This window comes from Bactrocera oleae, chromosome 2 (assembly GCF_042242935.1).
Source record: "Bactrocera oleae isolate idBacOlea1 chromosome 2, idBacOlea1, whole genome shotgun sequence".
Lineage (NCBI taxonomy): Eukaryota > Metazoa > Arthropoda > Insecta > Diptera > Tephritidae > Bactrocera > Bactrocera oleae.
This window is the reverse complement of record NC_091536.1, coordinates 18184586-18206896: the sequence shown is the minus strand read 5'-3', so window position 1 is coordinate 18206896 and position 22311 is coordinate 18184586. Positions and strand designations below refer to the sequence as shown.

The window sequence follows — 22311 nt, the reverse complement described above, 5'->3', positions numbered from 1 at the left end:
GCAGCAGTCGTCGGTAGTGGTAGCAGAGCGAAAAGCACCAACGAGTGGATTTTAGTATCAGTTGTGTGTTTGGATTGCTTGCGTACACGTAGGTCTGTCTCTTGGCAACTGCGGTTCGGTATCTATTTAATTTATTCACAAGTGTAAACTGCTGCGGCCTGAAAACGTGGGTGGCCATAAACAAACGGTGCGTGTGAATTTGTGCAAAAGATTATTTTTGTATATTTAATTTAACGCATTTAAAGAATGTTCTTTAGCAATTAAGGAGTTCTGAAATGCCTTGAAGTAGCAGCAGCAGTGGCGAATGAAGCAGCAAAGTTTAAAGATAGCAAGCGATTTTCAGCTGTTGTGTGTATGCGCCCACAGCCACAACTGCTCCCTCGCCACTTTGCTGCTGCTGCTGCTGTGGCGGGTGTTTCTGCTTTATCTGTTATCTGTTGGTTTTGCCAATGGTGTGCTTAGGGCCACACATCCTAAGCGGAAAGTCGAAGACGCCACTTCTATTACCAGCGCTAGCTTTACCTCTCTTTGGATTAACCTCTATTAGTTTGAGCTGCGATTGGTGTGCGTATTGTAGTTATATTTCTCACGCAGCGCCGTCAGCGATAGATTTCTGCAAATATTTGCAATAAAACAAATAAAATTTTGTAATTATCAAGGCAGCTGGACGCTTGGGTGAGTATGTGCATAGGTGTGTAGGAGTTGAAGGCAGGGCAATAAGCGAGGCAGCGAATAGGTGGGGGTTCCCCGAAGATAGCCGTAAAGCGGAGTTGAAAGAGTAGCGCGATGCTGTGAAATGTGTATGCGAACGTATTAATGCTGTTGAAATTGTAATGTTAGCAGACAGATCTTATAAGGATACGGAGAAGGAGAGAAAATGGCAAATATTGCAAACGACGAGTGTGAATTCTGTGTGTGCATGTGGTCGTGGCATAGAGAAGATATTTCTGCGGCGGCTGCTAGTGAAATAAATAAAATGACAATAGAATTTATGAAGAATTTGTGTCTACAAATGAAGTAAAGTGCCAAAAACGCCACTTTTATAAAGTGAAGGTGTTTTATTTAACTCCTACAGGCGGAGTTGTGGCAGTTTTTCGCAGCACAGGCCACATCACGTAAAAGTAGCAGGAAATAAAGAGCGAAAAGAGCAGGAAAAAAGAACAAAAAGTGTGTTGGCCATCAACAACAGCCAGTAGGGCTCCACAAGGTGTTAAGCAAAGTTCAAGTGCCAATTACAACAGCAACAAACACATGTTAAATAAATATTAACAATAACAACAGCAACTAAATAAGCAACGGATGCAGCTTATCACACCCAACGATGTAAATAAAAAAATAATAATAATCAAAGACATTAGCGATTGGTAAAAAAAAATTATAAAAATTATTAGAAAACCCAAAAGACTAATAATGTGTGAAGTAAATAATACAAATAATAAGAATATTAATAAATTCTGCCAAATATGAATGCTAAGATTAATGAGTTAAGAAAATATTAAAAAAATATAAAAATATCAGAAAATGTTAAAAAACAACACAAGTTAGCAAAAAGCGTGACTAAAGCGTTGCAGTAGAATAAAAACTGCAGTAGAATAAAAACTGTTAAATAAATAAAAAATATGTGTCTAAATTATTAAAGATTAATAAGTATATGAAAATAGTATATTTATTAAAAAAAAAAACATTTAACACCAAAAAAAATATGCATATACAAGTATATATATTATTTTTATTTAAAAACAAAAATTTATGCAATTTTCATAGCTCACAAAAAAAAAGTCAACAAACAATTTCATTGCTCACAATATTCGTAAGTAAGCGCGAATTGCAAAAGTTTTGATCATTTATATTAAAAATCCTATATATATATTAAATAAATATAATTAACGCATTTAATGCAAAATACGCACGCACATGTACTTAGTGGTGAAAGTGCTTTCGAATATCTAAAATTGTTCGAAACACGCGAGCCATTAAGCAGTCCGTCAGTTGAAATGAGTACACCAACTTACCGAGCTGCATAAGCACTTAAAATGTAGAAATTGTGTGCAAACACATAAATGTTGTAAGCATACATTTAAGCCGCACTAAATAAACATATTTCAATGACTGAAGATTGGTGAGATTTAAATATAATTAAGAGAAACTTTTGCAAGGAAGTGAGAATATAAGCACTGTGCTGGCCTTCATTATTCTGCAATGGTGTCACATTTTTATATTGATGCAAAAAATATGATCCAACACACTTTAAGAGTAATTCATACAGCACAATGTAGTATAAAGCAGCTTATTAGCAAAATTTCAAAGAATTGAAAGATTTTGAAAGCCAATTTAAAACTAAAAAATTAAAAATAAAATTTTTAAATTGGACTAATTACTAATGTAATTTTTCGGAGGACTGCTCATGTCAGCACTGCTCCCAAAGGCTTGACTTTGGTAATTATACATAATTTATAGGGATTCTACAAATGTCATGCTACTTTAGTTAGTTGTTTCGGCCGATAGCTGATGTAATTTATTAAATATATGTACGTAATTTTTGTGTTGCCTTTCAAATTGTCAAAATTGAACAACCCATAGAACTCGTTATTTGAGGATTTTTAAAGGTTTAACATCAAAAATACAATACATATGTTTGTAACCTATTTATGCAGAAGTTATTAGCTTCAAATTAACATTGCGAATATTAACTTCTCAATGCAACAGTAGCCATAATAATCGCTCGGATCTTAATCATAAAGAGTTCTAAGCGAAAGCTGTCTTTAATGAAAGCACATTTGTTGAGTAGTATATGTAACTATGCATATACATATGTATGTATAACAAAGTTTTTTTCCACCCAAAAAACCTTTGTGATCTAGTATCAGTGTAGTAAATAGCTCTTACATATATCTCCTTAGCATCGCTTCTCTTTCTCCTCATTATCAAGAGTATCTTGAGGCTTTTCCATAAATGGAGAGTGTTACTTCAAGGTTTGTTACTGCATTTAGGGTCGTACTTATCCACACTCCATGAAGACATCGGCTTTTTATAAATCAATGGAATTACGTTACTATTTTCAACCTTTGCTTGCACTTAACCGGTTCTAGATTGGAGTACTGTGGTAAAACTTCTTAAAACTATAGTTGTGAACTATTTTTTAGCAGTTCTCATTATTTTTGCTCCTAACGGAGTGTTTATCTTTTTCCTTCCTTCCCTCTCATTTTAATTTTCTATGAAATCTTCCTCAAAGTGTTTATTATTAGTTAATTTTGCTCTCTGCATTATTAATATTAAAACCTGTGCTACGTAGTCTCACTTGTGATAGAGATATACAGGTCACCCCGCCTGGCCACTTACTCGTTAACCATATCCTTGCTGAGAATAAGTTTTTTACCGTTTCCTGCAGAAGTAACCTGTTTAAATACCATAAGCTAGTTTGGTTGATTGTTCTCTAACGATATAATTGCATTACTATTTATTAGATTGCTGTTGGAACTGTCCTTGTTCATTTAGTTCTAGCTCAAGTTGTCAAGAAATAGAAGTAGAATGACATGTAAGTGCGCCAGCTGGCTATTTTCTCTAAAATTGAATGAAAATAAACAAAACTTGTATGTTTGTATATATATACAAATGTGTATATATGCATAGTTGAAAGCAAGATATGAATTTTTCTATCTCATAATAAAAAAAAATAGAAACCTGTTAGTCGGAGGATTTTCAATTAAGAGCTCGTACTTGGGGAGGCTTTCTTAGAGTTGTCTATCAACCAATTTTTCAGAGTACGAAGCGAAAAAAATTGTTGGTTTTGACCCACCTTAATATTATATATACATACATATATTAGCCATATTCATATGAAACTGGTTGAAATTCATTATAAATGTGAAGTTCTTTTTATAAAGCACTTTATAAAATTTCATTTTGTTTTTGGTCAAAGAGCGATACTATTGCTTTTGCTCATAATTTAGCAATTTTGGAACAGACCTCGCTGCCACACATTTCATATTCAAAACAGTCGAGAAAATTGAATGGCATGAGCCGATTGATATGTCAACATCCTCTGCAACGTGGTCGCACCTCCATAATGCTCATCGTTGTCAACACCTTCTCGGCCTTCTGTAAAGCACTTGTACCACTTATAACCACTTTTTTGAGACAAAGTGGACTCACCGAATGCCATAGTCAACATTTCAAGTGCCTTGGAGCACTTTATGCCATTTTTAACGCAAAATTTAATACATATACTTGGATCCATTTCTTTCCAAAGTCAAAAATCGAAGGGCACACAAAAATGTGCCTAACCTTTTCTGTTGTCAAAAACAAACTACTAATCAAAATTGGCTCCTAATGTAAGCACATGATAAACATATGTGTCTGATTATAACAAAAAAAAAACATACTATAACATCAAAATTCACCCTTTCCTTTGAATACACCTCGTACATACATAGCAGTTACCTTAAACGCTCAATTAAAATTAAAATTAAATTAAAATGTAGGCAAAATTAATTCAATTTAATGACTGATATACTGAATTAATTTCTTCTTTCAAAATAAATTAAATTTAAAGGTAAACTTTTTAACCCACTTTTTACTTGTTATTGCCATAATCAAAATTTATTTGAAACCAAAAGAGTAATTTCGGTATTATATTTCTGTAATCTGAATGTGAGCTCCAAGCCTCGGAAGCGAATCCAACAAACAACTGCTATAAATCAAGTAGACTGGCATAATTAAATATCGTTATTTTAACAGAGTGATATGCACTTTTACGAAATGTTCATTTAATCTCTGACATGGGGCTGAACTGAACAAATTTTTTGTTGCTTTTCGATGCAGAGACGAAGCGCCTATTTTAATTTAAAGTAAGGTTCGAAAACAAGACGAGATATCGCAGCATGTGAGTTTGTCACAGTGCAGGAAGCAGTATTATCAATTGTATATTTTACTTCAATTAAGAACATGACCTAACAGTTATTTTAAGTTGCGAAATATTTAAAAGCAAAAACAGCTGGAAGTTCGAATGGCAGGCTTAACAGCAAAAAACAGCAAAAGAGAAATCAAATTAATGTGTGTTAAAAGCAAAAAAAGCATTGATGGCAAAAATGAATGAAACGAATGAAATGTATGGCTGTGTGTGTGTGCTTACATTTTTGTGACAGATGTATTTGGGAATTTGTGAGTTTTTCAGGCCTCACAAATACTGTTCGAATTCTCAATGGTGCAGTATACTGTGGTAGTACTTAAGTACATATGAATAGAGTGGAATACGAATATTGACTAATTACATTGAAATGCAAATAGCTTGTGACCTAATTTTGCCGCCTATAAGTTTACTTCACATTAGCTATTGTATAATGTGACATGGAAAAGCTGAGTCTCGTTTGTAATTTGGAATATGGAAACATGATATCATTGAAAGAATTAATTAACTGTTGAAATGGTTTCGGTGAACTTAAGGCACCTAATTATCTCAGATATTATGTCAATTTCATTTTAGCATATACTCAATAAACCCTTTAAGCCATGTGATGTCGTGTTACAACGATAATTGTTTAACTTGGAGGAACTCACATTGCATTGGGCAAAGAGGAGTTGCAAGCTCCAGCTGAATATTGGATGTGACGGTGAGAAATTATTGAAATCATGTAGTAACCTATAGGGATTCTAAGCTTTAGATAAAAGTTATATTAGAGGCAAGACTAAGGAGCTTGTGAAGTTAATCATAACGCAGCTCTGGGTGTTTCTAAGGTATACGCATAATTTAAAGAAAATGTTTAAGATTTTTCACTATTACTGATCTGTGATTGTCGTGTGGGTAAAGATGACTTTGGTTGACATTCTCTTTTTCTACTAACTACAATTTAATACTTTCTACCGGACAATTCTACACTGTGGTTATGAAATAACTGGGAACTTCACTTGGCTTATCAATAAAAGGTTTAATTTTAAAGATATCTGTTAAAAAAAATCAAAATATCGTTTAGGCATAAACATGTATACATACATATCTTCATATACATTCTGAATTGAGTTTCATACATAAATAATGACTAAAAAATATGTTCATAAAACATACAAATGTCCAATGAAACACGTGTGTTCAGTGAAGTTCCCTATCAATAACTTCCGCATAACTATTTTTAGCTTACGTGAATTGCAAAAATCATTCATTTTTATAACTAACATTTGAGCGAACGCAGCGCATGGACACTTCGGTCCCACGCAAGTTTCATTCATTATCGGGCTTTTCCCAACTACAATGGCATTGACCGACTGTCATTCGTAACCGACACGCTGTGCTTAGTTGGATAGGTTTAAAAAAAATAAACAAGAACATCACCAACAACCACAATAACAATACAAACAGCAAAGAAAAAAAAATTAAAGTGAAAAAAAATAGCATGAAAAATCGATGTTATATGAAAGAGCAAATAAATAGCAGAACAAAACAAATAAAAAATGCAAATTTACGCTTAAGGAAGGACCAACTCCTGCCACGATTTCAACCAACAACAAACCGCACTCAAACTGGCGCCTCTAACCATAAGCTGTACATAAAAGCCGTAAAAGTTCTGTACGTTTACTAAACTAACACGCAAACACCCAAACACATACACACCCATACCAGTATACGTACTAACTATTCGCATTGTAGTCATTCGCGCATAAATAACTAACATAAAAATTGTACTGTTCATTTCACCCCGTCGCTTCATTTGCGCTCGGCTATTACGATATTTGCTAAGTGTTTGACTGAGTAAACAAATATTCGCGCTTAATATACGTATGCAGATGTTCATGTGTTTGTATGTATGGTATAGAAGTAAAAGAGAGTGTGTAAGTAAAGTAACGACTTTTGTACGTGTGGGTGTATGTGTATGGTATGCATGTTCAGCTTGCCAAGCAGGCATACGAAGCGCACATGCAAATACACGTGCATACACATATGTATGTATACGTGTAGATTGTATATATTATATAAAGGCGCAAGTTAAGCAAATAAAAATTAAAAGCGGGTTTCTGTAGGGTTACCAATTCCTTCCTGGACTGCGCTGGTCGCTGGTGTTCTTCTCCCTACACTCGTGGTTGTACTAGCTGATTGGCTTGTTGGGCGTTTGTTAAGGCGGTGTGATTGTGAGTAGATAGTACGAGAGCGGTTTGATAAGTCTGTGATTTGAACTAGAGATCTGACGTAGCTAATATTTAAGCGGCGGCTCTGAATGAAATTGTGTATATAATTTGGCGTTGAAGCGCTGGTTAGAATGATACATAACCATAGACCTTTATGTATAAAAATACAATTCGAACCCCAGTCTGCGCAATTCAGTGTAAAGAGTGAAGCTCAACCACAAGTTAACTTCATTTAGAGTGATTTTTATTTGAAATAGGCTCGATTAGCAGCATAAAACGTGGTGTTTCGGGAAGATAGCTCTCTGTTCATACTTGGAAAATTGGTTGACTGCAGATATTTGAGAAATATGTTATAGATTATATTCGTTTTCGATTAACTAAACTAAAAACATGCGTAAATAATGTTTTTAAAATAGAAATTTAAATTTTGTGCCACAAGTTTTACGAAATAATTTTTTTTTTACTAGAAAACGTTGACACAAACACTTCACTAATACTTCAGAAATACAGAAGGCAACACTTTCACGTAAAGTTTTTGTTTTTGAGCAAAAATCAGATTTTAAATCGAATTTCTGAGCATTCGAAATTCATTATATTTTTTTTAATATATTATTTTCAAGTATTACCAGACCATATGCAAATAGAATAAGCCTGTCTTTAATTTGACCCCCATAAACAGATGGCATTTAATAGAGGCAGCATTGTATTTAACCGAAGGACAGGCATAACAAACTATACTCGTAGACGTAAGTGCATATGTCAAATGTCGATCTTGTGTTGACAAGTTATAATTGCCACCAATAACGATGCTAACCAAGTTTATTGCCTGTATGTATTGTTGTTGTTGGGTGAAAATGTTACACTTGCGTTTGACGTTGACACTTTAATGGTGGCACTATTAAAGACATCTGCGTTTGGCCTTTCTTCATTTAACGAGAACAGACTAAGTTTTGTTATGTTTATGCTTTTGTTTTTAGTTTTACATTTTATATTCACTTTTTGACTTCAATGAGTTTTGAGTTTTAATGTTTTCATTTGGTTTTGAGTTCTTGTTTGAATTAAGTTTTAATGTGTTGTTGTGTTGCTTGCACAACAAATCATTTGCTATTTTAACGACCTTCATACAAATTTTCGCTCTTAATTATAACAAAAGCGGTTTCCACTAGTTGTATAAGTTTGTTTTTTTCTGCCGTTATTGCCACAATTTGTTCCAGCGTAAACTTTTCAAAGTCGTTCTCAAGTGAAGACAGTTTTATTTAGATTGGCGGATTGCTCTAACATTAATACAACGCTAATTGATATGTGATTAAATTTAAGAGTCATGCAAAAGTCATTGAAGAACTTAGCGTTTATGCAAAACGGTATTTGTATATATTGTATGTATGTAAGAATATTATTGGTATATACATATATGTATGCATTTCAATTGATTTACATGTTATGTTATATAATATTATGCTCGAAAAACTGTAGATGTTTTCTCCATCGAAATCACAATGTGCGTCCATTATATGTGAAATTTACAAAAGTTACTCATACGCACCGTGGCGGCATTAAAATCAAGTTGGATCAGTTGTACATTCAGAGATATATCTAACCATATATAGAAGTTATGCTGACAGATTTGTTGAAAATATGATTTAAATAAATTAAACGTGCTCTAAATATTATTTTTCGCCAATAGTAGCTTACCCTTATATGCATGCAAGAACATTTTTTCCTTATTGCCCTCTTTGAAACGCTTTTATTGTGAAACAACCACATACGCATACTTAGTATGTGTAGGAATTCTTTGTTGTTTTCACACACTGCTTTGCATTTACTTTTCACAACTTTCTTTGTGTGTGTGTAAATGCATTAAAAAGCATTTTTTAAGCTCTTTGTCAGTGCTATTGAATGGGTCGGTGAAGGTGCTGTTAAAAAAAGTGAATATAGTTAAGTAGTTGCGGATTTCACACGATAACTTAACTGGCTGTCTGAGTGACTGACTGACTGACCGACAGTATGAGAAACTTTGGCATTGATTAACGGTATACGTGGCGTGCTACTGTTAAACGGAAATACTGTAAATGGTAGTGAGGTTTTTGTGCACTTTCACTTTAGTGTAGGCGAATTGTAAAGAATTTTTGTGAAATGTAATTGGCACTGCTGGCGGTTGGGCAACTAAATGTAAATTGAATATATGTATGTACTTATTCGCGCATGTATAATCGTTTTTTGGTTCTTCTCATGTTTGCTATCAATGATTTATTTTTTGTGCCATAAATGAAATTCTCAGCGATGTGAGAATAATTTTTTTTATCGCTTTCGTATTTAGTATTGACTTTCTTTAGTCTTTGCTGGGTGACGCTCCATGTTGCAACTGCCAGGAGATACATTTGCACACATACATATATTTTAACTTATTTTTCAATACTTGCTAAAATGTAAATTCAAGGCGGAGAACATAGCGGCTTGGAATGCTGTCGGATATAGATTGCCATTTTAACTGGTTATATTGTTGTTTGGATCCCTGCTAGATATTTGGGTCGTTGTCTACTGAGTAGCGAGCGCTGTTAGGCGAAAACTCCTAACTGGTTGAAATTACGATAAAAACCTTGATCTTGCATAGTGATACTGCGTATCTCTAATCACCATACCACGGCATCTTTCTAAACAACACTTTCACATTATATACTATTGTACGGAATGTTGAACTCCAATGGTTAACTGAACTGTAAAGGTAATTTATTTGAGATTTTTCTTTTTGAAGTGGTATATATCGTTGTATTCGCCTACAAATGAGACGCTTAAGAAGCTACAAGCTTTAATTGAGCGAAAGTTTGAAAAAATCTCATAAACATCGTTAAAATTATTCGTCTATTTTGAATAGGTTGCAAATAATAATGTCTAAAAATACTGTGTTGCATTTATTTTCATACGCTTGATTCGGTAAATTGTTGAAAAAATTGTTTGCAAAGTAGTTTCAATAGCAGTAAACCTGACGGACGCTTATCATTTCCGTTTCATTACCATTGCTGGCATTCTTTTTACAACCGCGTTTCCGGTCGCCCGTAATTCGAAAGCACGAAATGTTTCAAGTACTAAATATAGATATACATGTAGACATACATACACACGTAGTATATGCCAACATGATTACCATGTAGTTAACTAACAAAAATAGCAACTTAATGAGTGGACAACAAAAACGAAAACAACAAAACCACCAAAACCACAAGCATACACAGTCTGTGTAAAATTAGCCCGAACACGCCAACACAACAACCATTCACCAGCCCAATGCCACGCAGCTCAAATGAAAATGAAGTCCAGTTCTAGCCAACCCAACCGTGTGAGTAGGTAAATAGCTAAGCGACCGCAGCAAAACAGAATTCTAACCCAAATCACATTCAAACATCAGCGAAAGTAAAAGTTTGGCATTGCCGAAGAGGAGAGTGCCGTCGCCCCACCGTCTGGTTAAACTAAAATAACTGTATACATTTTGCATACTCAGCCAATAATTTAACTAAATATATTACACAAGTTTGTGGGTTTTTGTGTGCGCGAGAGCGCGCTTCAAAACTTCGAACTGCCAAAAAAAAAAAAAAATCACAGAAAGTCATATATGATGCTATCAAAGCTTAAGTGCTTACTGAAAAAGCTACAAGGATACGCTTTGCAAATAAAACAGAAAGTGTGTGAAAATAGAAAACAAGTAACTTTTGAGTAGAAAATATTGTCGAAATCGTACGAGTAGTTTGTTTTTGTCTTTCGGTTTTTACTGTTTTTTTTTTGTTGTTTGAAAAATTGGTTGAGTGCTTAATAAGCCGCCATACAAGACTATGTGTGTAGGTGACTGCGTAAAAGAGTAATGGTATATTTTCATGCACAGCAGGAGCGCATTAAGCATGGCAGGCCGCTTGGGCGGCTGAATTTTCAAGGGCGAATGCCATTTAAGTTTAATAATTATGACATTTCTAGGCATGGATGATATAGACAAGATTGCGACACGCCAATTCACGAACCAAACAAACTGTTAAGCTTTCATAATTATTGTAAACTCTTTTCCTCCTCTCTTTTCGTTTATAATGCCACGAAGTAATGTTTTTTCTGTCAAACGCCCTCTGAACAAGTAACAAGACAAAACTGTATAAAAATTAGTTTCTATTACTCTTGATTACTTATTATAATAATGAGATATATTTTTACATTATTAATTTATAAATTTTTCTTTAAAATATTCAGTATCTTCCACTCTAATATTTTAATAAGTTATATATATATAGATAATTTTATGATCACCAAGAACGCTTAATCTATAAACAACATGATTAATTTGTGTGAAACATGAGGGAACTGCAGTAATAAAATATTAGGTAAGTTTTGGTTAAGCTGAAACGCTCGCTCCAAGGTGGGATATTGTTGCAACCATGGCGGATCAATAGTTTCGCTACAAAATGAGACGCAGAGTATTCCTAAAAATTTCGATATAAAATTAATCAGAGACTGGAAGTTCGGCTGTTATTCAGCGCGTTTTTTAAAATTACAACTAACATCGATAAATAAGCTTTGCTCAAAATATTCGCATCAACAATTTCTTTAACAACGGGATGAGAGGAACTAACTCTCTCTCTAAGAATTGTTCTAGAAAATTTATCTTAGAATATAATGAGCTCAACAAGCATTTATATGACTAGAAAATTACCCTAGGTGTCCAGTGGTCCGATTGATAAGGAAGCTATTCCAACTATCCGTTTTCGCTACCGTTCAACGACAGAATTTTAAGCCTACGTGTCATAAAAAGGTTTCTAAGAAATCTGTCAAGTTGGCTTGAAACACACTTGACCAAGAGATCGATATGCATATGTACTACTTATGTAACATTATATAGAGCATTTTAAAATTTCTCTATAAACATTTACGGTTACGATATATCTATAATACACCGAATTGATAGTCTAAGCTTTAACCACTGTTTAAAGAAGCGATTGTGCTGAAATTAAGAGTAGGCACAACTGAATGATTTTACAGCAATTTCTAAATATAATAACTTTGTTTGTTGTCAGGCTTTGTTTTTTTTCTAGTTGTTAGCTAGTTTCATTCTTTGGGGTTTTTGCGAAAATTTATTGCTTTGTTTAATTTATTTCCGCCATCAAATAATTTACGACGCTTTCCCACTTACAGAACAAATGTATAGTAACGCGTTTGCCGACGGCTCAACTCGGCTGTAAACAATAATAAAAAAAACATGCGAGTACATAACATACGTACTAGTAGAAGTAGAAATAGAATAACGTTTTAAATACGTTTCACAATAGAGTGGCAGACCACGAGCACGGTTTGGCTGCAATGATATTCATGTCGTTAATGCGATCGAGCAATGTCAGCAATGAACTAAGGTTTTTCGAGTACTTAACTAAAATACTGGAAATAATTTAATGCTTTTAATTGTATAACACTTTGATGATATTTTAGGAATTTTTTGTATTAACTTTTAACTATGTGCCTATGCTTTCTGGCACGATTTGAAATGTTTTATTCGGTATTGAAAAGTGTTTTCGTATAAAATATTAGGGTTTTGTGAAAGACTTAGTTCAAGCAAACTCATAATACTTTTCAGCCTGACTGTAATGTGCGCCGGGTAGCGTCGCAAATTTTGCCTTCGCTCGAATTTACGCCACCTTACTTATTTTATTGCTATTGTCTCGCGTGCGAGGCGAATATGCTTTTGGCCGCCCATTACGACTTCGCTCGTCATTTTCTTTGGCGTTCAGTCATTTCTTGTAATTTTGCCAAATTCCTTTTTATCGCCACAAATTTGAGGTCATTTGCTGATATTTAATTTGACAAAAAGAAATGGCAATTATTAGCGTTGATTTATGTAAAATCAGCTCATTGAGTTTATTATTTCTTTTTTAATCTTTGTGTCTTTGTAGGAGTATGTGTTTGTAATGCTTGTTGCCTACAATTTTGGCAAGGATGTTTAAGGCTTATGAACTCGAAGTGGCAAACGATGAAGCTGCTTTTGGCTTAAAAGCTTAGAAAAATTTGGTAAAAACAAAGGAAATTACAATCGGCAATTTGTTTTGTGTGCGTTATTGTGTCATTCGTAGTTATTTAGAGACGCGTTTTGTGATCGCTTCGATGGCCACAATAATGCTCAGTTGGGTGCGTTGTGGCGCTTAGTGCACTTATACTGCGTGACGTCTGCTTCGCTTGTGGATATTTACTTTACTCAGATAAGTAGGTTTGTAACTGATTTTGGCCTACTATTTCTCATGTTTCATTTTTTGTTTTTTTTTCTGGTTTTTGGTTTTTGGTGCATAACAATTGTACTTGACATTCTTATTTCGCATGTCAGTAGTGTATACGCGTGGCTGTGTTGATTATTTTGCATGTGTGTGCTATTCTGTTTGTTTGCAGTTGGTAAAAGTCGGGGCGGCACTCCTTTCATGCATTGCATGTCAGTCAGCGAATATGGCAGGCTCTTTGTTAGACGCTAGCTTTTCATTGAAGCTAAAGTGGGGTCTCACATGTAATGCCTTGCGTGCCTTAAACTATTTGTGATTTTACGCTTCATTCACACGTTGAAAATTCACTTATTCTGCCATGATATATACTAACGTACATGCATTTATCATACATAAGCACATAAATACTTTGAAACACTTTTAGACACTGCGATAAATGTCACTGCTGCTAAATGAGTATGTATGTGTTTTGTTGTTGTAATTTTTTCGCAACACTTTTATGGTATGACATTCGACATTTTTTTTTTGGAATTTGTACTAGATACTCATATATCTCATTATTTTCTCGCTGAAAATCTACACGCCATAAAGGAAGTGAAATTATTATGAATCTTTCTTTGTCCAAGTCGAAAACTAAACTTGTATTTGCATATTTATACATGAATACGCAGATATGTATGTATAATGTATGCACTTCTCAGATATTATAATAAATCGACTTTGTGAGAAAATGTTGTTATAGTATGTCTATGATAGGTCAAGGTAAGTGAACGTGTAATGTATTGTAAAAGCTTTCAGTAATGACAGAGGAAATGTAATGTGCAACCCTTTCATAAAAGTACAAAAGTGAGGCATTGTTTGAAGCGCTCTATTAACACACTTAGAAAACATAAGAATGACGAGAATAATTAAAAATTCTAAATTGCATCAAATTATCACAGATAGTAGCGGAGTTGCCTCTAAAAAAAGCTACCACTGAACTACTCCTGCTTTCTTTATGTGATATAACTTTAATCTAATACTAGGACGGGGCGTGCACGGACGTGCAAAGAGTTATAATCTTAAATTGTTCCCGTATTAGATAAACTACGCCTTAATATTGTATTTAGGCCTCAGAACTTTGTTATTTGAGCTCAGAACTTTGTTATTTAAAGCTTATTTGTAGCTCTAAAGAAGTAACGGTATCACAGACGTATATTGAACCCATTGAGTGATTTGAATATATTATGTTTTTCATTCATCTCACTTCAGTCATTGATGGAATTCCCTGCTATCTTCTATCTTACTTGTATTATGAAGTCCCAGAAGAATGTTTCGATAGTTACTTGAATTTAAAGTTAACTTTAAATATCAAACTTCCACTTTGTAATAATTATTATATTATATAATTATTAAAAAAATATCGGACTCAAAATATTTTTTTCAAGTTTATTATTACTACAATATAACCAAGTTTTATTTTTTTTCAAAACATTTACAGTTGCTGGCAGAGAAACTACACAGAGTTGTGTAGGTCACAAATACCATTCGTAATAGTAGAATACAGCAACACTGCGACCACTGGCATGGGCTGTTGTCCTTTAAATATGTTTTAATTACATGAAGGAAACAATAAAGGAAAAAACTTCTACTACAAAGTTTATAAATACAACAAAAACAATAAGAAATCGTTAGTAATATATAATACAAAATTCAAAACCGCCGCAAACCGCCGAAACAATAAGTTAACAGCAAAACTAAACAAAAAAATAAAACTCTTTACTTATACCACACAACAATAACAAAACGAGCTAGAAAAGGAACAAGCGTGCAACAATAATTGTCCAGCCAACTCTTATTCAAATTGTTACCGTTACAGTTAGACAAAGAATGGCATCAAAGCTGCGGTAGCAAACCAAGCAAAGCTAAAGCCAAAACCAAGCGAACTAACGAACTAATTAACCAATGAAACAAAGACAAACCAACAGTAGCCAATAAATGCATGAGAATTGTAACACCAACAACTATTATAACAGAAATAGGAATATGCACATGAAAAAGATAAAATAGTGGAATTGAATTAAATGGAATTATCACGCGTGACTATGCGATTACAAAGAAGCCAAAGCGTTTCCCTCTTAATTTTCCCTTTGCTACACAAACCTATTCGCTGCTCATTTTGACTTGGTTGCAAAGTACAACCATCTAAAAAATTTGCCAACGTCATAGCTGGCGAAGAATTAAACGATTTTAAGTAAAAAGAACAAAAACAGGCGCATTTTTGTTGTAATCCTCTACAAAAGCCATCACAAACACCATCATTGTTTATCGCCTCTACTAGCTACTCAATATTATATAGTATATAATTCGTTTGAACATTTCGTATTTTAACTAAAAGAAAGTGTAAAAGAAATTCACAAAATACATCAAAATAATACGAAGACTTAAAGGAAATATACAAGATACAGACGATAATTCAAAATGACTTCGCCACCGGAAAGCCCCATCGAGGAGGTTGTCTTCGAATTGGAACACACTCGAGTGCCTAAGCCGATTAATGTAACAATCGAAGATTTGTATCGTGAGACAAAATTCTCAAAACAGGAAATACGAATTATGTATCGAGGATTTAAAACGGTGAGTAAACTATGAGCAATGAATAATGAAATGTAAGTATTTATAATATAAGTATTGAAATTATAAACCACTTTGTTGTATTTTATGGTGTCTTAGAACGTGTACTGTATCCATAGCTGAAACATTTGAGACTGTTCGTAATGATCTAGTCAGCCGAAGAATTTCAATTATTTTAATTATTTTGATTTCGTCACAAGTGTTATACATCTCTTTAGAGTCGCTATTATAAAAAATATATCAAAATATGTTTTTTCAACGTCAGATCAGTTCTTACTAGTTCGATACATTAGAATTTACATTATAAAGTACAATATTTGTTTCGAAACCCGCAAAATATGTATATATGTGTATATGCTCTTATCGTTTCTGGTAACAACATAAAGCTTACTCCGTATAGCAATATTGACTCGACAGCTTTTGATTGAGTATGTGTAGAAATGATACGGTGTATGTGCGGACACGACTGTTTTGACACCCTTACATTTTGACGCTCTTTAGTACTACTGTCCTGTATATTCAGTGATTATCACAGGTGGATTTTGAACCATTTAGAAGACAATGCTGGGCGTAAAGGCTCTAAAGAGGAATTTATCGCATCCTCAAGGACTTTCCGGTTGTGTGGATATTGTGATGAAGACATCATTAGTACTTTTTTTTCGAAAATCGAATGGCAATGAACCTTCGGTAAACAGAGAATGTTTTAAAAAAAAAGATTGTTCTTATGTACTTAAATTGAATTTGATATTAACGTCATAAGACTATTTTCGAACTTCAAGACCAATGCCAAATATTTATCCATTTACTTACTATACATATGCAATTATTTAAAAAATTGATTGCGGTTTTATATGAAGCTACATTTTTTAATATTTTATTTTTAAAGGTATGAACATATAAACCATTTACGTTGACTTTATTGCCTGATTCTTGAGTAATGTGAACGCCACAAAAGCTGCTCCAAATGCTGAACTTTGTTTTAACATTTTCTCTTACACCCCCTTGTTTTTGCAGGAATGTCCCGAAGGTGTTGTCCAAGAAGAATGTTTCAAGGAGATTTATGCCAAATTCTTTCCACATGGCAGTAAGTAGCAGTAAAATAAAAACCATAATAGTACCTAACTGTATTAAGTTCTATTGATTAAACTGTAATGATTTTTACTTATGTAATTTATGGCATAACATATAAATTTTATATTCTTATACATATACATGTGTATGAATTTCTGCCTATCGTTAACATGTGTCTTTTATTTAGATTCCAGTTTGTACGCTCACCATGTGTTCAGGACTTTCGATATAAACAGCGCTGGTTCCGTCAACTTTCGGGTAACTAAATTAATTATTAGTATTTACTTTTCCATTATATATAGGTAATTACAAATATTTCTAATGATAATCAATTTTTTTGTCTGGTTTGTCACAGGAATTTTTAAATATGCTTTCAACACTCTTGCGAGGTACTGTGTACGACAAAGTCAAATGGACTTTCAAATTGTACGATGTAAATGGCGATGGCCGGATAACACGCGGCGAAATGAGTGATTTATTTCATTCAATACACGAGCTAATGGGTCGACGGCCGCATCAGCCGGAGGAAGACCGAAAAGCCAAAGAGCAGGTATAATTAAGCGAGAGTGCAACGTATTAATATAAAGTAATGTAATGTAATGGGATATCATAAAAATAATGGAATTAGTAGTTTTATTTAATTACTGCAAGAATAATAGACAACTAAAGTAGGTACTTATGGGTTGAAGGCAAAATTTTGATATTTAAAAATAGTCTGACAGCTATGGAAATATGTTTTCGGTAGGTCTGCTTCCTCATCCTAGGTTTCACTGTAGAGCTTTTATGAACGATGTCAAGGGATGCAGATCCGAGAGTTTTAGCACCTTTTTGCACTGGACTTTTTAGTCTGATACCATTAGAAGAGAGAAGATATCATTACAATAGCGGCAAACCGAAATCAGAAGAGATATCATTATGTTTAATAAACTTTTGCTCTTATTTGTGGTATATTGTAGGTTTCCATTGAAGAAAGTCCGTTTGCCTTACAGCATTCTAGGTCTGATTTTTATCTTCAACGTCGCTAGTGTATGTTGAATGGTTAGGATATCTCTCTGTTTTGAGACTTACTGCGGACTAGTTACACATAGTATATTGGACGGGACTTCGTATCGTGGAATATTGTCTGTATCTTGCCAAGGTATAAATGTTTTGGGTTTAAAGAAATTTCGAAACGATTTCTTCAGATGTAAATAAGAAGGTTAAGTTATCATCAGTATATTCAATGGAGTTAACCATTGTATGTGATTTCAAGAATGTTGTTTTTGACATAATTTGCTTTCATAACAATTTTTCTACAAACTCTTCTAAATCATGCTGCTCTATTTGTGTATTATAACAAATCTCTTGGTTTTTTCTTTCAGTTGGAACGTACCTTTCGCTCATTTGATCCGCACAATGTCGGCTATATTAATTTCGAGATGTGGATGAAGGGATTGCTGACTAACCGTACAATTGTGAACTCATTCCATGTATTTCACTCGGATCCCTGATGGTCAGAGAGTGACTTTGAGAGCATCTTGAATAATCAAGAAGTTATATCGCTGATAGATCTTTGAGAAAGCAAGAACAATAATGGCAGGAGCACACGTAATGCCAGCGAAAGTCCACAGGTAAGCGTATTCACAGACACATACAACTTATTTACATAATTTCATCTACTGTATTTTATTTTGTAGACGAGTAAACCGTTAGACAAAAATAAAAAGACGTAAAATTTCGAGCAGAAGTTCCAGTTTGTAGACAAGGAAATTCGTTTTAGCGAAAAGAAAGTCGATGAAAAGGCGTAAAATCAGGTGTATTTGTATGCGTGTAGTATGTACATAAAGTAATTAACAGTTCGTATGCTTCAGATTGCGAATATGCTGTATAGTTTGATTAAACAGAGTATTATTGAAAAAATACTAAAAGGAGTGTAACAACATAGACGTATACAAACTGAAAATAGCCTTAGAATATCTCAAGGAGCTATTTAATGTTCCAATTAGTCATATTACATACCACACTAGTTTGTGTTACTAAAAAATGTAAAATAGGTGAAGCACAGCATTGCTAGAATTGACATTTGACACTGTCAGGCGTACAAATTGTTGATGCGTTCAAGTTTTCTTTTCACTATAAATGTTTGAGTATTTTCTAATTACCTTTGAAGTTTAACAAGTTTCATGTGTTGCCCTAATCAGTAAGGTAAATCATTGAGAGCTCATTGAAATAATTAACTGAGTAGCCTTCGTTCTAACAAATGTTTTACCATAATGCGTGTGTTTCAATATGTCAAAATCAATGATGAAAAATTCAGCTAAATTGGCAGGAGTAAAATTTTGAAATAAATACGTTTCTAATTAGAAAAAAAAGCAAATTATTCAAATTAAAACAAGCTTTCAGTTGTCAGCTACAATGGTGTTGACATATCATACCAATTCATCTTACCATTTTTGCTCAAAAATTGCTCTCATTATTAGGTATAAAAGTGAACTGGCAAACATTTTCATTGTCACAACTGTCAGTGCATTTAATGCAATAAAATCAGCTCTTTAAAGTTTAAAATTTCTGAGTACTTCAAACAAAACAGGATAACTATTAATAAAAATATAATCTTTAAACTACAAGTGCCATTTTTCGGAATATTTTTATGTTAATTAAATATATGTCAGCAGTCCAATGTCAAAGCAAGATTGAACAAAGTCAAGCAATAATAAAGTTAAACATGTTTAAAATTGAAATTCAATAAATTTAGTAAAAAAGTGTAATACCAAAACGTCGAGAATGAATTACTTTATTATTTAGTAATAATAGTATGCAGTTGTTTATATACATACATACATATGGTACATTTAGTAGTATGAAGACGTTGCCAGTTGTTGTATGGTCAAAATGGATGCAAAACAATAAAAGTTAAAAAATAATCGTGCTAACTAAAAATTACATGATAGTGACTGGAGCATGCAAGCAGAGAGATTGATACACAAAAACCAAAATAATAATAATTACAACGATAGTATTAGTAAATTTTATTTAATAAAGAAATATTAAATAAATTTAAGAAATTGTTCGAAAATTCTAAACTAATTTAAGTACTTTCCATTGTGATTGATCCTGCCAGCAGTGGTGTTTTGAATCTCGTTGCCGCTTATCTTTAATTACTAAAGAACCAATCCATGTGTTCTTTCGTACATTATTAATATTTTTTATTTATTTAAAACTGTGTGTAATTTTTTAAAAATTATTATGGTTAGGCAAGCAGAAAGACAAAGATAGCACGTATAAATTTAAGGTTAGGTTTTCTGATAGCCATATATGTAATTTTGACAATAATTTGAGTTAAAGTACAGTGTGAATTCGGTAATTTGAACTATTACAATCATAAATAACACCATTAAGGGCTATAATGTTGCCGCTTACTTTTTTGAATCGATGCTACTTTTCTTTTCAAGACTTTAATACTACATTTTATTATGTCTATTATTTTATTATATTTGGGATTCTAGCAAAAATGAAGTTCGGAAAAATTATTTTTATATTGTATGTATGTTTTTACTAATTAATAATTAATAAAATTATTGTACCCAATTATGGTAGCTATATGCTTATTGAAACAAAAAATGTTTTGAATTTGTCTCAATTTCTCTTATGACTATTTATATAATGCGTGATAAGAATATAGCACAAAATATTATTTGTATGTTCATCAAAAATATTTCCAAAAACCATTTGCTTAGATTGTCAAAGTCAACGAATAATTATCAAATTAATACGATAGTTAAAGGTAACAAATAATAATACTATTATCATTGTCAAATGTGTTTAAAAATTTTGAATTTGCTTACAAATTCATATGGTTATTTTATTTGAAGCAATTATATTAGCAACGTTCATAAAAAGTTATTTTGAAAAGTAATACGAGCTAAATAATTAAGAATTTTTATATACACAGTTATCGAGAGCATACTGTGATCTGTATATGTTGCTGAATTTTCACGTAGAAATTAATAATTTCCCATTTTCAAACAATTTTGCTATTTCGAAACTTTTACTGCGAAATGTGAATTTTTTATTTAAAAAGTCTCTTTGAGAAAAAATAACTACACAAATTTCCCTGCTGGCATGTACGGTTTCGTCATATTCTCCTTGCAATGTGAATTACCTACATATATTTATATTGCATAAGTCTCAGCTAAATACCTACATACATATAACTGAAATACCAAGAACATCTGCCAAATTAAAAATAATTCTGTAAATGTGGTAAATACATATGTGTCGTAACAAAAGTTGTTATTACTTTACTGTTATTACGTATTTCCGGTCAATTAAACCAACACCGAAACATATGAATGACAATTGAAAATGTAATTTCAAAGGCAATTTACTACTAAGATTTCAATTAAGTACACACATACGAAAACAAAAAACGGAAACACACACACAAAACCGTTGAAACAAATACAAATATCACAATCTATACTATATCTGTAGAACTGAAACTGTACTAAGGATAATTTCAACACAGTAAACACTTGAAAAATTGTACTACAAATAAGTAAAAACATATATGAAAAAAAGAGAAACAAAAAAATACAAAAAACGTACTTACACAAACGAAACATATTGAAAACAAAAACCAAACACAAAAATGAATTTCGTGCACCGATAGCCCAGCGCCAATAGAATAAATAACGAACACAAATGAATTTGAACGTAAAATGCAGCTTATAGAGTGTTCTTATTGTAAAAACTAAAATAAAATAAATAAAAAAAGTAATCAACACCAAGAACTAAAAATATATTAAAACAAATTTTACAAACAGATACAAGAACTTAAAGTGTATTTGTGTAAATTTTAAAATTGAATTACTTTTATTCATATTTTATTTTTCACTTCTTTATATGGAGCCAAATTCCACCGAAGCTGTAAGCAATACCTGAAGAAAATGTAATAAAATAAGCAAAACATTTACAGAAAACAAACACACACACGCCAATGGATTACTTTGTAAAATGTTATAAAGAGAGAAAATATAAATAAGCATTGACTTTATTACTTGTTGAAATGTTTATTTCTACGCAAATAAAGCGAATATTATTGTTTTTTTAATGGGATATATAGTTTTCATTTACAATTTACCAACTGTATAGCAAGCAATTAGCGTTTTGAAATAAAGCGGAAAAAAAAATTGTTGGTTCCAAGTTTTGAAAACCACTATTCATTTGTAAGTGAAATGGCGAAATACCCGGAATGGCGTCAAAATTTGAAAATAATAAACTGAGTAAAGTCTAAAAT

General features: G+C 32.7%; 1 protein-coding gene across 1 annotated transcript; it reads left to right on the top strand.

Annotated features, from left to right (window-relative positions):
* The first annotated feature begins 32 nt into the window (after positions 1-32).
* Positions 33-22071, top strand: LOC106627710 (A-type potassium channel modulatory protein KCNIP1). The gene is made up of 7 exons (XM_014247920.3): positions 33-187; positions 14830-15965; positions 16977-17046; positions 17221-17291; positions 17389-17583; positions 18395-18643; positions 18710-22071. Exons 2-6 carry the CDS (start codon positions 15810-15812, stop codon positions 18521-18523), a joined length of 621 nt encoding a protein of 206 aa, XP_014103395.1. The 5' UTR covers positions 33-187; positions 14830-15809; the 3' UTR covers positions 18524-18643; positions 18710-22071.
* The last annotated feature ends 240 nt before the right edge of the window (positions 22072-22311 follow it).